This window comes from Phragmites australis, chromosome 22 (assembly GCF_958298935.1).
Source record: "Phragmites australis chromosome 22, lpPhrAust1.1, whole genome shotgun sequence".
Taxonomy (NCBI): Eukaryota; Viridiplantae; Streptophyta; class Magnoliopsida; order Poales; family Poaceae; genus Phragmites; species Phragmites australis.
Window position 1 is genome coordinate 1,213,671 of NC_084942.1, and position 17,223 is coordinate 1,230,893.

General features: G+C 42.5%; 1 protein-coding gene and 1 long non-coding RNA gene across 6 annotated transcripts; one reads left to right on the forward strand and one right to left on the reverse strand.

Annotated features, from left to right (window-relative positions):
• Positions 1-1,524: 1,524 nt before the first annotated feature.
• LOC133904997 (disease resistance protein RGA2-like) lies at positions 1,525-8,233 on the forward strand. 5 transcript variants are annotated; one of them, XM_062346675.1, is made up of 7 exons: positions 1,525-1,806; positions 1,963-2,042; positions 2,310-2,399; positions 2,623-6,892; positions 6,993-7,159; positions 7,501-7,614; positions 7,802-8,233. In XM_062346675.1, the coding sequence occupies exon 4, from the start codon at positions 2,654-2,656 to the stop codon at positions 6,776-6,778; it is 4,125 nt and encodes a 1,374-aa protein (XP_062202659.1). In that variant the 5' UTR covers positions 1,525-1,806; positions 1,963-2,042; positions 2,310-2,399; positions 2,623-2,653; the 3' UTR covers positions 6,779-6,892; positions 6,993-7,159; positions 7,501-7,614; positions 7,802-8,233. The 5 variants fall into 5 exon arrangements, with proteins under 5 accessions (XP_062202659.1, XP_062202660.1, XP_062202657.1 ...); XM_062346676.1 differs by having other exon boundaries at positions 7,519-7,614; XM_062346673.1 differs by lacking the exon at positions 7,501-7,614.
• A 1,181-nt stretch (positions 8,234-9,414) lies between these two features.
• Positions 9,415-10,341, reverse strand: LOC133905003 (uncharacterized). Its single transcript, XR_009907543.1, has 2 exons — positions 10,199-10,341; positions 9,415-9,843 (listed from the first exon to the last, which is right to left on the reverse strand). It is a non-coding gene; the product is annotated as an uncharacterized LOC133905003 (long non-coding RNA).
• Between the last annotated feature and the right edge of the window lie 6,882 nt (positions 10,342-17,223).

Sequence of the window (17,223 nt, forward strand, 5' to 3'; positions counted from 1 at the left end):
GTTTGGTTGGCTGCATGTGCTCAGTCTGGCTGAGAAGAGATTATATTTGTTGCTCGCATGAGTATATGTTGCATGAGATTGAAATAAAAAAACAAGTGTTAAACATGATGTTTATTTTGTATAAAACGCTCTATAGTAATTAATTTATCATATTAAATCTTAATATAATTTAAAATGTACTAATGTGAGCTAATATACGCTAATTATTTATTATTAGTACTAATCCGCTGCATCCCGCCGGCCAGCCCCGGGAGAAACGGTTGAATCTGGCGTTTCCCGCCGGTCTGGCTAGGCGGATGCATTTGCACCGACGGGTGCAGCGTTTTCCACCGGTGCAGGCATCCAAACGCCAGTCCCTCTCTGTCTGGCTGCACGCGCGCGTCCTGCACGAGCAAAGCAGCCGAACCAAACACGCCCTAAGTTGTTGCAGTAGGTTGGCTTCAATAATTGCTCAAATGCACCATGGCTAGTGGAGGGATTTCGATTGAAATACCTTTTACGGTGTTTTACGTAGGAATACTATTTTTTATTTATTTTAACGATCCACGATACAGAAAAGGGGTTCAAGAATTGTTAAATTTAGATATAGGACCTTAGAGAAGTATAGAAAAAATGATGAGAAGTGAGAACACCTTAATTCTTGAATCTGAATGATGTTGTAGTTCTAAACAAATCTAAACACTTATAAAGTATCATTGTAGGCTCACTGCACTTGGAGTCTTGGATTATCATTTCAGTCAACATAAGGAGCTACGCGGGATGAAAATATAATGTACATGGAGATTGGATAAACTCAGGCTACATGTTGTACAAGAAATCCATTTTGATCTTTCGATGCTACTATTTTGTACTTACGAAGTCAAGTCAAGAAGCACACTCGAGTCCAGCAATTTCTTCTCTAGCAATTCGATGGAGACGGAGATATGACGCTCGTTGATGATCTTCATGGACGGAAGCCAATCCTCGATGCCGACTACAGAACTTGAGAAAATTCCGCTTCAGTCTGACAGAGGGCCGCCGCTCTTGAGAAAATTCGCCGTCGCAAAAGTTTCCAACTCAAAAGTTTTTTTCCCTTCCTACTTATCTTGACCAAGACTCGCATTGCAATTTGCAACACGCAAAGCATTTGCATTGAGGACACGCTAATATTGAACATTTGCAACAAACCTTACAAATCCTCCCTCTTAAATTACATACAGGTTGTAGTAGCCAGCAGGTAAATAACATATGCATGCAAAGCTTAAACACCAGAAATCTTTCTTCCTAATCACACGTGACAGGAGGCGTTTGTTGTATTTTGATAAATGATAGGTTGAGCGCACTGAGTTTACAAATGTCCAAATCACTGTGTTTACCCATTTATGACAAATCGACGAGATTTAAAAGCATAACATCGCCTTAGATGTTACAGTGAAACGGGAGAATTCAGAATTGATTCTAATAGGAGGGACCAAAGTCAAATTGCTCAGCGTACTGAACTTGGTCCTCTAAATTATGTGTATGGCCCATGGGGGTCCTTGTCACTGCCCTTGGCCGGCAGTTGATAACTTCACAAGGAAGCGACACAAGCTAGCAGAAGCACTGAAGCTCCCTCATCCATGGCCATCTAGATCTAGGCGAAAGCCCCTGCCTTAGTGCCTTGTGCCCCCAAAGCTCTGATTTGCATACGTTGCATAGAAGAAAAGGCACAAGCAAAAAGCAGTTGATCTGAACTCCAGAAAACACTGATCCCGATACGTTGCATCGGAGGAAAGGAGGGCAGCATTTGGAGATGGCACAAGCAGAAGCACCATATCTGAGCTCAAGGTATTCACTTTACTTTCAACCAAGAATATAGCATCCTATTTGTTCTGTTCTTGCTCTTGCTGCGAGTTCGTCCATTTGTACTCCGGTGTCTACGCTTTCTTCTTTCAGTGGTAATCTTTTAGGCAATAACTTGGCCTTTGTTCCGACTATTCTCAGCTACTCAAGACCGACCACTCCTGAGTTGTAAATTGTAATAACTAAAGGACGCTATTTATTCTTCTGTGGTTTACGCTGTGGTACGTTAAATCTTTACATCATGAATTAGTTCGATTGGTTTCACGTTTTGTTCTTTATTTCGCTGTTGGAAATAATAGCACGTTCAGATTTATTCTTCTCTGTGGTATGTTAAATCTTCCCATCATGAATTAGTTCGACTGGTTTCACGTTTTGTTCTTTGTTTCGCTGCACTTTCTGTAGAAACAGTTCGCTTAATGAAATTAGGAGTAACCATATCCGTTGCTCCCTGATACCCTAACATATATATTGTTCTTTTTGGCTCTTAGGAACAACGAACAAGAAGGCTGTAAGGGTCTGTCCGCAAAGAAGCATTTCAGGAACTCAAAGGGCTACAGCTAGTACACTTGTTTTCACAGGTCAGATATCCATACCAGCATCAACCATTGTTTCGTGCACTTCTGTCGATCAGATCCTTATTGGCGCTAGTCATACTAATAGCAGTGGAACCAGATAACCACGCATGAAAGCACCATAGGACCCAATTAGTTGCAACTTGTTAAAGCCCTGTTCTAGCACAGTTCACTTTGCAAACTTTTTTGGTTTAAAAAATAGCTCCTCATTCCAAAGTTCAATTCGCAGGAAATTTGGGCACTTACAAAAAGTGGTCGGTATGGAAGCTGCTGTATTGTCTGCTGCAGTATCTGGAGTATTGAAGATCGTCGGCAACAAGTTAGCTCCACTACTAGTCAAAGAGTACAGCTCTATAGTAGGTGTGAACAAAGATCTCCAGAAACTCCATGCTCAAGTTGTGGAGATCAACAATTGGTTGGAAAACAAAGGAGATAAAGTTACACGAAATAATCCATCATCTAGTTGGCTCAAAGAGTGGAAAGATATAGCTTACGCTGTTGATGATGTTGTCGATGAGTTTCAGCTGGAGACTGAGAAGCACGAAGTTTGTGGTGATGGTGGTATTGTGTACAAATATACGTACAAAAACCCAGAATCAATTATAATTCAATGCAAGGCAGCCAGCAAGGTCAAGAAAATCAAGAAGAGACTTGCTGAATTTGTGAAGCAAAGAACTGACTTCAGTGCAATAACAAATAGTTTACTTGCTAGTAATTCTGTTCCGTGTACAGGCAAGAAAACTGGGGCTAAGCTATCATTGCCAAACGTTGATGAGGCATCGGTACTCGGAAGAGACCAAGAGAAGCACCAGATAATATCTAAGTTGATAGAGGCTAATGACCAACAGAAAATCAAGATAGTTTCTGTCATTGGACTTGGCGGGTCTGGGAAAACTACCTTGGCTCAACTGGTTTTCAATGATGGTAACGATATAGAGAAGCATTTTAAAGTTAGACGATGGGTTCATGTGTCGCAAGAATTTGATGTTGAAGAGCTCATCAAGAAGCTGTTTGAAGCTATTAGTGGTGAAAAATCTGAACACTGTCCCGTGCAGAAAATGAGCGAAAAAATATCAGAAGAGTTGTCCAAAAAGAGGTTTCTGCTTGTATTGGATGATGTTTGGACCGAGGACCGATTTCAGTGGGAAGAATTCATGGTACATCTAAAGAGGGGCGCACCTGGAAGCGCGATTTTACTCACTACCCGCAATAGAAAAGTTGCGGAAACAGTGGGATCCACATACCAATTAGACTTGCCATTCTTATCTGAGGATGACAGCTGGAAACTGTTCCAAAAAAGCTTAGTAGTGCCTGCAAAAGGTTTAGAGGTTGGATTTGTAGAGGTTGGAACAAAGATCGTGAAAAAATGTGGTGGGGTGCCATTAGCAATTAAGGCTCTTGCAGGTGTCCTCCATGGCAAGGAACGGATAGAACAGTGGCAGGCCGTGAGAGACAACAATTTATTAGATGTTGAGGGTCAAGAAGGTAGAGTATCTACGTGCTTGAGGTTGAGTTATCTCAATTTGCCATCACATTTGAAGCAGTGCTTCACAATATGTTCATTGTTTCCTAAAGGTTACCAGATTGAAAAAGAACAACTGATTGACCTATGGATTGCTCATGATATGATCACGCCAGTGGATGATGGTGTTGATTATTTGGAAGGCTATGAGTGCTTTAATTCTCTTGTGCAAATGGCTTTTCTGCAAGATGTGCATGAAAGCTATAATGGGAGAGTGAGATGCACGATGCATGATTTGGTTCATGATCTTGCCCGATCTATCATGGATGATGAAATTTCACTTGATGTGCCAAAGCAGCCAGCCAGTTCTACAAAGAACTGTAGATACTTCTCTTTAACTGAATGGCCAAGAAATTATCTGCCCAAAAATCATTTTGAAAAAGCACGTGCTGTATATGTTGATCGGGGAGATGACCTAATATTTGGCAAGGCATTGAAGAATGCAAGACACTTGCGCAGTGTGGACTTTATGTGGACAAAAGCAGTACCCATTGCCATATTTCAGCTAAAAAATTTGAAATATCTTAATATGTCAGGACTAGGATGCTCTGCACTTCCAGAGGTTATTTCAAATGTTTGGAGCCTGCAAGCGCTTCATGTACCAGATAGTGATATTGTCAGTTTGCCTGAATCCATAGGTAGGCTGCAGAAGTTAAGGATACTAAACTTGTCAGGGTGTGGAAGCCTAGAGAGTTTACCTGATTCTATTGGTGATTGCCACATGATTTCAAGCATTGCTCTTCGGAATTGCACAAGCCTTACAGTGTTGCCAAACTCTATCGGCAGAAATAAAAGGCTAAGAGTGTTGAGACTAGGTAACACCAAAATTGAGAGGCTACCATCAAGTATCACAACACTAGAAAATCTAGAGTGTTTGGACCTTTGCTATTGTTACAAGCTGGTAGAGCTGCCTGAATGCTTCGGTAACTTGAAGAAGCTTGAAGTTTTGAACCTAGAAGGATGTAGAAGTTTGAGAGCCATGCCGGTAGGCATCGGACAGCTCCCTCGACTACAAACTAGTATGAGTTTATTTGTTGCGGGTGAGGGTGAAAAATCTGCACGAATCTCAGAACTTGGAAATGCAGCTTGGATTAGTGGGAACCTAACTATCAGAGGTGTTGAAAATGTGACAGATCCAGATGATGCACAACAGGCATGCTTGAAACAAAAGACAAACTTACAGTGCTTGGACCTAGAGTGGGAGTGCGAGAGGGAAAACGACTTGGACAATGTGAACGCTGAATTGGAGCAGGCTGTACTTGATGGTCTGGAACCTCCATCAGGGATTAAAAGACTAGACATTCGTGGGTGTGCAGGTGGGCAATACGCACGGTGGATGCTGAAGCAAGCTGGTGGTGGAGCACAGGGGCCTCCTCAATTCACATGTTTGACGGTGATGAGGCTATCATGGTTAGTAAACATAAAGCATCTGGAGGGGCTTGTGGAGTTGCCTTGTTTGGAGGAGCTTGAGCTGCGATATATGCGCTCTCTTGAGAGCATAAGCGGAGGCCCATTTCCTTCGCTGGTGAAGTTAAGTATGTGGGGACTGGATCGCCTGAGAGAGGTGTGGATGGTAACAGAGAGGATGACCTTGGCTGGTGGGGAGGAGGGAGGAGGCTGCAGCAACCACTTGGGACGATTGCAAATTGGTAGTCGTCTATCACATTTAAGCATATGGCAGTGCCCTGAATTGATAGTGAAGCCATACTTGCCGTCTTCACTGGAGTACTTGAAGTTGTACCGTAGCAACGAACAACAGCTATCGTTAGGCCAAGGGTCCTCTTGTTCCTCCAGTTTTCAACCCTGTTTTAGTTTTAGCCACCTGAAGGAGCTTGGGCTAGGGAACTTGACAAAACTATCATCAGCATCGCCATCAAAATTAGGATCTGGACATGGGTGGGACCTGCTGCAACACATGATGGCACTTGAGTCCTTGAATATTATCGATTGTGATGGCCTAACAGAGCTGCCAGAGAGCATGCGGAGCCTCACGTCCCTCCAATCTCTGAGGATTCAGAGATGCTATAATCTTTTCATACTGCCCGAGTGGATAGGGGAACTCCGGTCGCTGCAGGAGATGAATATCTTGGATTGCCATAGCCTGAGCAGTCTTCCCCAATCAATGGGTCATCTCACCTCCCTCCGATATCTGAGGATTGAGGAATGCTCTAAACTCCGGTCACTAGGGGAACTCCGGTCCCGCTGTCGCCTGAGCAGCCTTCCCCAGTCAACGTGTCATCTCACCTCCCTCCAGGAGCTCCGAATAGAACGCTGTGATGCACTTCACCAGTTGCCAGAATGGCTGGGTGAGCTCCGCTCTCTACGCGAATTCCGCATTGACCATTTGCCAGGCCTGACTTGCCTTCCCCTGTCCATGTGCCTCCTCACCTCCCTTGAAAAGCTTCAAATAATTAACTGCGATGCACTTCACCAATTGCCCGAATGGCTGGGTGAGCTCCGCTCTCTACGCGAATTTTGGATTAGCGAATTGCCAGGCCTGACTTGCCTTCCCCAATCCATGTGCCGCCTCACCTCCCTTGAAGAGCTTTACATGGAGACCTGCGCTGGCATCAAATCATTGCCAGAATCCCTCGGGGAGCTCCGCTCTCTACGCGTATTCGGGATTTGGGGTTTGCCGGGCTTGACTTGCCTTCCCCAATCCATGTGCCGCCTCACCTCCCTTGAACAGCTTCGCATCTTGAACTGCCCTGGCATCAAATCCTTGCCGGAGTGGATAAAAGGCCTCACCGCTCTGCGATCCTTGATCATCCATGACTGCCCTGATCTGGCGAGGCGCTGCGAGAGAGGAAAGGGAGAGGACTGGCACCTCATCTCCCACATCCCTTTTATATGGATTCGGTAAGCAATCCTTGTGGATCCTTAACTGCCCTGATCTGGCGAGGCGCTGCGAGAGAGGAAAGGGAGAGGACTGGCACCTTATCTCCCACATCCCTGATCTGCAGATCTTAAGACACGGGTGAGTTCGTTATACCTCATCCATAAACCCTTTTTTTCCTTGTTTAATTCAGTGGATAACATATTTCCTGATTCATCATAACTCTTTGCAAATGTTCCAGGCCCCCGCCAATTTTATCTGGCAATTTTATTTGGACTGATTGATGCTGACAATTTTGAGGTAATATACATTCGTAAAGGGGCATGCTGCCAACGCCATTTTTGTTATTTGTTAAGCCCGCCTATCAACAACGTCAACTGCTTGCTAGCAAACGAAGCACATTTCAAGGTTATTCTCTAATTTCCTTCTGTTTCTTAACACAAAATGATCCACTCACCGCCTGGCAAATGTCCAATTTACACCACTTGCATGTGTGATAGTGTGAGTAGGCTAACTTGAACTATGAGTTGAGGTAGACCAGACCCATTTGTGTTGATTCATTTTGGTATAGAGTGCACTGCAAGATGGCCCACCTGCTCATTGCTCTTTTGTGAATTATTACATGGTTTGGTCAGATCGTATCGCAAGGTGTCCACTCAAAAAGAAAAAAGAAAAAAAGATAGTACCACATGGTGTCTTACAAGATACACATTTTCAGTACCAACTGTAGTATACTTGTCTTCATTCAGCTATCTGACTATCAGAAGAAATGGAAAATCAATCAAAAGGAAGAAAGTTCATATGGTGAACGCTTGTACCTGATGCTGTGTGCTATGAGATGTTATTCAGGTGTTGTTTGTTAGGTACAACCAGTTATCTTCAGAAATGTCTTTAATACTATATGAATACAGCTGTGATAATGCAACTCAAAGGTGAACTGATATCAAATATGCTACTTAAAAATATCTGTTTCATCATTTACTGAAAAGATTTAAACTAGAAGTTGGCTTGTGCATGTATTAATTCATTTTCTGGTGACAAAAATTTCAGGTGCATGCTTAGAGCTGAAAATTCAATCTACAATCTATTAAGTGTTGTCCGCCAGGTTCAGGCATTCATGCTCATTGCAAATGTCTGGGCTGTCAAGAGGCAGATAGTAGATATCAAGTTGACAGATCAAGGGAGCAAAACTTCGGAGTTGTAGCATCCTCGAGCTCTGTGTTTCCATGAAGAAAATGCACTACCGCTCACTACTTGTCATCCTGGTTTTACCAAAGCGAGCCGCTGAAAATTTTCTTCACCACCTGATACCACGAAGAAAACTGCTGAAATTGCCCTGTTATATTCGGTGGACCATTGGAATGTATCAAGTACACAACCCTATCTTACCAGATTCAACTCATTCCTTGGATTCTACTTTTCAAAACAATGTTTATCACTGATTTCAGAACAACCACGAAATGATACATCATAGTTACCTTCTGTCTTTTTTTCACTCTATAATGCTATAAGCTTATTGAAATTGATAATGCAAGAATCAGATGCTGCTAGCGATAAATTACAGATTGCATGAATTCAGTTAGGACACCACATAGATTCAGAGGTTTCAGAAAAAAATGGAGAATCTGTTTCAGAAAAAAAAAATGGAGAATCATGTAGGCTGGGAAACCTGCAGGATCAAGAACCCATCTTTCTGAAGAACTAACATTTGAGGTGCCGTGAGTGGCGCTTGAAGAGCACCTCGGGCTACCGCTTCTGAAACTCTTGTTGCTGTTTAATAGCCTTGGTACAGCGAGACAAATCATGTGTCCCTGCTTTACACTGGAAGCCGATGCAACACGAGGGAAGAACGGGAGCCATGTGGTGACCTCCTGGGACTGGAGAAGAGTAGCAGGGACGAGGTAGTGCTTCCATCAGATCAGGAGATGGAGACGGGTTCGAGGGGCCCTGTTTTTTTCTTAGCGAATTGTTCCTTCTCCGTTGCTTTTTTTTTCTCCCGTTTTTTTTTGTCCCGTGCACAATCCTGCTTCTGGGCTCAATAGCCATCTGCTACGCTCCTAGGGCCCAACGTATCACTACAAAGGGTTGGTTTATGAATTACGAGGAATATACGCTTTGGATGGATTTTGTATGAAACGGTACAACTAGTTTACTCATAAAACATTCATTCCAAATGAATCACATTATAATTAGGATGGTACTGCTAACACACTATAACCCATCCTTTAGTCCTTCCAATTGATCCAGAATGTTTGGAAGCAACAAGCGGTTAGACTGCACACTCTCTGAGCTCTCAAAGATGAGAAAACTACATTGAAGAACAATGGAATGGTGATACTAGCGAGAACATGCCCAAACACTGGAAGTCGTAACCAAAGTTTCACCACATCTGGACAACGTGCAGCAAGCAGGAGTCCAGGTCCACTCGGCAGCAACCTTTTGTCAAGATTCAGTTACTCACAGATCCATATCATATCATCAGACCCCAACCTCACGTTCATCCAGCTACCCAGGTGTACCATCACACACAGTTGCTGTCACCGACCCACAAGTATCAGTCAGTCCGTGTTCAGTTCAACAACACAACTCAACCAAATTTGTGAGAAAAGGACCGCATAGAGTGGAGATAGGAACTCAGTAAGGGAACATACATCAGAAGCAAATAGCTAATCAGGCTAACATTCAAAGTTTCATACTGTACCACAAATCTGAAAAACCTATAGATCTCAAATGGAACTCAGCCAGTAATGACATTCATAAAAACCCATATACAGTGCAAAATAAGCTGGTGAGACTGAACCAAATATGGAAATGACTCTCTAACCTCGCCCAAGTCACCTCTGCTACTCACTCATCAGTCATCAAGGCCATATCTGACGCTTCCTAAGCTATATAAGCAACACATCAAAGATGCTGAGAAAAAGGTAAAACTGCGGATCACCCAACGGTTGCCTTTGCAAAGGAGAAATGGAATCTCAAAAGATCCAGGCAACAATCTTAATGCAAGGTCTGCTCATAAGTTACTCTCCATTGACAAAGCTTTTACTCTCATAGTACTTCTTCTCACTAGCTTCCTTCTTCTCATTCCGCTTCTGCACAAAGCGAAAGGACACAGCACAAATGAATACAAACCACACCAGATCAATGGACCAGAATAAATGAAAAGCACACCAACCCCACATCGAAGAACATGTCGCTGAGCATTGTTTTACCGGAGAAGATTGGTCCCAGAAAAAGGCCAACATTTAATGTACACGTGGAAGGGGATTTACTCAAACAATAATGTGTCAACAGAACATCAGTAAACAGTGGCCCTAGTATGCACATCATTGATATGTAGAGGACGAAAGAATCACATGTATGTAACTGAAAATATGAACGGCAGTACATGCTAAATACTGCATAAAGAATACCCATGGCCTTCTAATATAGCATCATGTTACTTACCTGGTAGGCTTCATGGTTAGCAACTATCCTCCTGATAATAGTACTTGTAGTGATATCCAAAGGGCTCTCCAGCCTATGGTAAATGCCCATAGCCATTGGAACAGCATATGGATTTGAATTATGCTGATAAATGCACAAGCAACAATTATTAATTATCAGTGTTGTACATTTGCATATTCAAATAAAAATACAACTTCAAAACCCCCTGCTGAAGAAAAATCAAATGATACTGCCACAAAAGAAAAGATGAAACTTCAACAACTGCAGATTATAAAACAACGAATCCCCTGCTGAAGTAAAAAATTCAGACATTCTGGGAACAAATTTGGCATGAGATTTTAATCGAAACCATCTTTCTATAATGCCGATTTCAAACATGATCCCAGCGAAAATCAAATTCTGCAACAAAAAACACCAATCTGAATAAACCTTCAAGGCAAAAACATCACAATAGAAGCAAAGATGGTATTTTTGGCAATTCCACACTGAGCCCACCAACCAAGAGATCCTAGGAACCGAGAAATAACCCACCAAGACTAAATTTTGAAGCAATTCGAAGCTCCCAATGGAGATCCCAACAACCACCGACCCCAAGAGTCCCCAAGAAATCCCAGGCAGCGAAGCAACATGTGTCTATGGTGGTGCTAGGTGGGCGTGGCCCCTTAGGACTCGGCCTTTTCTGTTAGCCAAGATCATAACCAATATGTATCTATGGTAGAGAAAGGGAAATGTGGAGGACAGGGGCGGGGCTCTTAAAAAGTGCCTTTTAATTACCTAACTCTATTTTTTTAAGTATCAGATTTGCTATTCATCGGCCGCCTGTTTTTTTTTTTATCCATTAGTCGTTTTGTTCACTGGTGATTCGTCGAATAATTTGGCCATTAGAGCCAAATCCACTTTAGTTCTTTTATTCATCAAAGCCAGAGCTTAGAAGGTTGCCGTGATGGAGGAGGCATGATGATGTGCGGCGGTGGGATGAGTAGACAAGATGGGTGGCAGCAGGGCGATGAAGATAGTGTTGGGCGATGGTAGGGTAAGGCATACAATGGTGGGTGGTAGCAGTGGCGGGAGCTACGAGGACAATAGACATTAAGAGGTGCCTGATGTGGCGGCATGAGGCACCGGAGACGAGGAGCAAGGTGGTGCAGTTGGAACAAGAAGAAGAGGGGAAGGGGTTGGGGCTAGCGCACCTAGGAAACTGTCGGAGCAAGAAGATAAATATTTAAGAGCAAATTTTGTTTTGGACTATGTATTAGTACTATTGAGCACTTTAAATCACATTTAATAATAAGTAGCATTTTGAACCGTACAGTTTACACAAATCTTTAAATTTACACCATGTCTAAGCAATGAGCCTTTGACCATCCTAGTAAAAAATGCTTGTTATTACATACGGGTTTTTGAGCTGTATGTAAAAAAGCATATGTGGTATCGGACGTGTAAAAAAGCATATGTGGTATCGGACAGGTAAAAATCTGTTACATGTCATAGATGGGTTTTAGTGTAGCCCGTCTGTGATTTCCTTCCAACCACATACGGGTTTTTTCCATGCCCGTCTGTGAGGTACGTAGCGAAGCAAAAAGAAAAAGCTAGCACACCGGTATAAAAGGGCAAAAAAAAAATCAGCTCGCCCCGCTCCTCCTCACTGATCCAATCAAGATATTAGATAGCATGTGATCAAGATATTTTCTTCCATTATGTAGATTAACACCGAAACCTGGTGATGCTAATGTTACTCGTACAAGAGCTTAGAACACTCAACATCATGATCACACAACCAGCATGTACTCAAGCTAATACAGCCCAAACATCTTACACAACAGGGGCCGGTTGTGCTTCAACTTAAGCTAAGTTCAAGATGGAAATCGCATGCAAATGGAAGGAAAAACATGCAAATTACTTTAAGCAGAAAATCAAGCCGAGTTAAACTATCTCCCGTTCTATCCGTTCCTAACTTGAACCGGTAGAATGCAAGATAGAGTCAGGCCGGCATGCAGCAAGAAGCCATCACGAGCGGCGCCTCAGGTGGCCGACTACGCTTTGAACGCCCACGGACGGCAGGGCTCCATCCCGCGGCGGCTGGAACACCACCGGTAGGAATTCGACTTTCTCACAATCGAAGCATGACTCGCCCCTGCAAATCCAGACGACGGGCAACATACGCCTGAGTCCGAAGGGCCGCGGTGCGCTAGCAAAGACGAAGGCATCGGATGGAGACGCACCTGGATGGCCTCGTGGTCCGTGTGGCTGGGCACCTTGGATCTGCTGCACCCATCATAGCACGCGCCTCACGCCTCGCCGCGCCATGGATCTGCTTCACCCCCACCTGGAGCTACTGTCATGCGTCAGATGTGAGAGCATAGGAAAAGCGGAATGGCTGGGACATGTGAAAGAGAGGAAGGGGAGGTCAAGACTATGCCCGTCAACGCCATGCCCAGACTTGTGCCCACGCAGTTTTATAAAAAGCCGTATGTGATGTCCATAGCATACCAAGATGACATTTCTCTATCACAGAAACTTCTTTTTAAGAATCGTGTCTGACTTCACTCTTAGCGGCGATTCGCGAAAAACCGTCTGTGATAACCTTTTTCTGTAGTAGTGCATGCTCATATGGCTAGCAGATCCATCCACCTCAGCGCCACATGTTCAATTGGAAAGCCGTCATACGTGTTCTTCTTTCACCTGAACATAACTCTTATTTTATAGCATCAACTACAACATTACATTACCCCCAATCGAGCACCTGCATTCTCACGTACCATTAAATTGAAATCTCCTTCCCTTAAAATCGCAACCTTTTCAAACCAAATTGACCAAGAAGAGTAGAGTTCTTAGGTTCAATATGAGAACACCAAAATAACCAATTTTAAGTGATCTATTACCTCACAAGTAGTAGGATCCAATCCAGACAAGTTCGGATGATCCTAGCGCGATCCTTCTCCGGTGATCTCCTGGCACTCGTTGCGACCTTAATCTGTTCGTCACATTATGTTCCCTATCTTCTAGCAACAACAAGTGAACACCATGAGGCAAGGGGAATGAGTACATAACAATGCCCTAGACACGTAGGACGGCTTTCTAGTTGAACATGTGGCACTGAGATAGATGCATCTGCTAGCCACATGAACATGGTCAAAGTCCATTGCTTACATATGGTGTAAGTTGAAAGATTTGTGCAAACTATATTGTTCAAAGTGCCACTTGTTATTCAAGGTGGTTCACAGTACACCAAAAACACTAATACATGGTTCAAAGTGAAATTTGCTCAATATTTAATCATGAGATTTGCATCCAATGGCTATGAAAAGTACTTTACTATTTAGAAAATCCTAATTTGGCTCAGAGTTAGACGAACCCTTTTAAAATAAATACATTTCTTGTACTTTTTCATTTTACTTCAAGACTAATGCTTTAGTAGCCTTAGTGTTTGTTGACCCCTTGGTTATATATTCTTGAATTAATGTTGGTCTACTAATGATCCATCCGTAATGTATGAGAGTTGCGGACAAAGAAGATGTAAGAATGGTGCAAACATATAATGAATATGTAACAACCAAATGGCAAGTGATGGGGGAGTACAAAGAGGTAGGTGACATGAAGCAACAACCAAGGAAGCTGTGACACGGTCAGTGGCGGAGCCAGGAATGGATCAAGGGGTGCTATGTAACCCTCAGCCAGCCATGCGACGGAAGGATGCACAGCCACATAGGGGAGGGCGCTAGGCACGGACAAGGGTGAGATGGCGACCAACGACTTGAATTACTTAGGCGTTTCCTGAGCCCGAGTGGTGCTACAGCCCCAGCACCCCTGGACATGGTATAACTTGTATTAGTTGATCCCTAGAAAAGTTTATATGAATGTTAGTTTGCTTGTAGTGAGGAGATAAATAGAAAAAAATCATGACAGGCGGGCAAGGAACGGGAAGACAAATACAAATGAATGTATGTAAAATGCACATAACTCGTTGGATGCGGTTTCTTTGATAAGTTAGGTAGGTAGACCTATCTCTGATTTACTCCTTAGATACCCATATTGTAGTTATGTATGTTTTGTGATTTTTTTCTAGATAATTAGAGCTAATTCTCTTGATTATAATATGCAAATGAACCCACACAAGTTAGGGTGTTCTTCGCTGCTTTGGTTGGGTAAAAACTTAAGATATAGCCACTACCACAGAAACAATGAAAGCAGGTATAGTATCACAGACGGTTTCCTATGACCCACCACTAATAAAAATACACAGAGACGGTTACTAAGGAGACGTGTCTGTAACATAACCTCCCGTCTGGATGTGCCAGAACTCATAGATGGCTTTTAGAAATCCGTCTGTGTATATGACAAATTCACAGATGGTTTTCAGGAAAATCCATCTATGCTAGTGTCATAGACGGGTTTTATCTAAACCCGTGTGTGTATTCGGACACAACACAGACAGTTTTTATCTAAACCCATATGTGTATTCGGGCACAAGACACATACAGTGTTAAGAACAACCCGTCTGTGACACTATCACAGACGAGTTTTATATAAAACCATATGTGTGTTGGGGCACAAGACACAGACGGTGTTGAGAAAGACCTGTCTATGATATTATCACATGCAGTGTCTTCTAAGATCCATCTATAATTAAAGACACAGGTAACTATTTAAATGTGACCCCTCGCATCCCACTACCCCCACTAAACGACGATAAGTTCAAGAGACCGCTCATCTCCCTCACTCTCCTCATGAAACCGCTCGTCTCCCTCACTATCACGCTCCTCGTTGCCATCCGAGATCGGCCCCTTCGACAAAGGTTCGTTCGACGTCTAGTTTCCGAGTGCCAGTTTGATTCGATCTGTGTAGTGTACTGTAGGGTAAGGGTTTGATTCGATTTGTGTGTTGTGTAGTGCAGTACGTAGTTAACTTGTAGGGTTTAATTCACTGTTTGCTTCGATCTGTGTGTAATGTTGTTGTTGTGTGCATTGCAGGTTTGCGTACAATGACTGGATCATTTTTAAGTGCTATCAAGCGCTGGGAGGATAGGGTTGTTTCTATGCTTGCTTCGACGGTCTGGATGCTTGGCGTCGATTTTGGTCCTATGTAGCATGTGTTCTTCGCTGCTGTGAAGGGAGATACCGTGGATCGAGTTTATATTCTAAATTGTGTTCTTTTGTCTTTTATTCCTAATGGAAATTTCTCTATTGGTGTTCGTCACAATGGAGATCTTTTCGTGAACTGCAAGACTCCGCTGAACCGTCATCTGTTACATAACAAAGGCAAGAGATTGGGAACTAATATTGTTTCGTTCTGGTACATCCAAGAGTTAGTCATGATGGAGCCTGATCCAGATGACAGTGAGGTGTTGTATGAATATAATTCTTTTACTAATGCTTTGAGGATGCCGAAACGCAAACATCGTTATTTTTTTGATATTGGTCAGTCATCCTCAAAGGTGGACAAATGATCTAAGTAGATTGTGTACAATGTGCTGTTGATGGGATTTAATATACTTTTGGTGATGGTGTAAATTCTGAATAATGTACTACTGATGGGGTCTAATTACTTTTGGTTTACTATTGTTTATGTCTATTGTGGGTTCTAAACAATGTGCTGCTGCACGCTGAGACAATGTGTTATATATATATCTATGTGATGTTATTATATATATGCCCGTGATATTCTTATGTGTGTGATGTATATATTTTCTATGATGTTTCTAGGGTTCAAATATATACCATATTTGTGTTGAAATTGTGAAGAGCAATTCTAGACAGATAACAATTCTGAAGATATAATGTGTTCTGCAATGTGTCATAAGACACAGACGGATTTCTTACAGCAACCGTATGTGTCATAAGTCACTGACGGATTTCTTATAAAAATCTTCTGTGTTATAAGTCACAGATGGTTACCTACGTAAAATAGTTTGTGAGTTTATCAAACAAAGCTTGCGTTTTTCAGACAGAGGCTTGCATTTTTCAGATTGGGCAACCAATGTTGTCACAGATGGTGCTTTCTAAATCCATCTGTAGTCTTTACTCGGATAAATTTGACCCTTTGCCTCCCATAAAGAGACAAGAAGTTCAATTTGACAAGGATGGGTCTGAGAAGCTTTTCCCAACCTATGTTCAGCAACCGCCACCATCACCACCTGACACAGAACCTTTCGACCATTCAAAAAATACCATTGAGCAAGGTATATATACCTTATACAACATGTGTTTCATGCGAAGTGTAAAGTTCCTTATTAGACTTTTTTTTGACCATTTGTTCCATTGGATGATATTTCAATGCAATAGGGTACATATGCCCATATGGAACAACCCTAAACTCCTAGCAAATGGTTACAATGCAGGGGTGTATCGAGCACAAATTCTCTCATGTGCCCCTCTACGTTTGTGCTATTCAGAAAAGCAACCTGCATACAAACAATTGTTGCCTGGTGAGTACAAACCTTTTCACAATGTACATGTCTAATTGCACGACTAACAACACCTTAATATACATGGACAGAACATCTCTGCAGAATATGTGATAGTCTATTTACTGTTCAGTGAGAGAACTATGATTTTGAAATACAACAATGTTCAGTGGGTTGTTGAGTGTCAGATCAGAGGAAAGTGCAGGTCCAAAAGGTTGGTCAAATGATGGAAAGCATTCGCAAATGACAACGATCTAACCATAGGAGATCTCTGCATGCTCGAGCTCCAGGGTTACGACAATTCACATAACACGTAGTCAGGTAAGTTTGTTCAATTATACCCATGTAATACAACTCCTATGCATTTCTAAAGCAACGCCAAGTATGAAAGGACGAAGGGCATCCTAACGTGTCGTCTTCTTCCAGCCCTGTCATGCCATCTTCTTCTAGACCTGACATAACGTCTTCTTCTAGACAAAGGGTTTATATAATTAATTAGCATCATATTGTAACATCCACACCATATTATATCTACCGTATAACTTATGTTATGTACTGTGTAATATCGGTACACTAGGTTTATGTAATATATTTAGCATCTGTACTATTTTTAGTTTCTACT

What these genes read in the sequence shown, in the direction of transcription:
- LOC133904997 (XM_062346675.1), top strand. Translation starts at nt 2,654, where the DNA reads ATGGAAGCTGCTGTATTGTCTGCTGCAGTATCTGGAGTATTGAAGATC.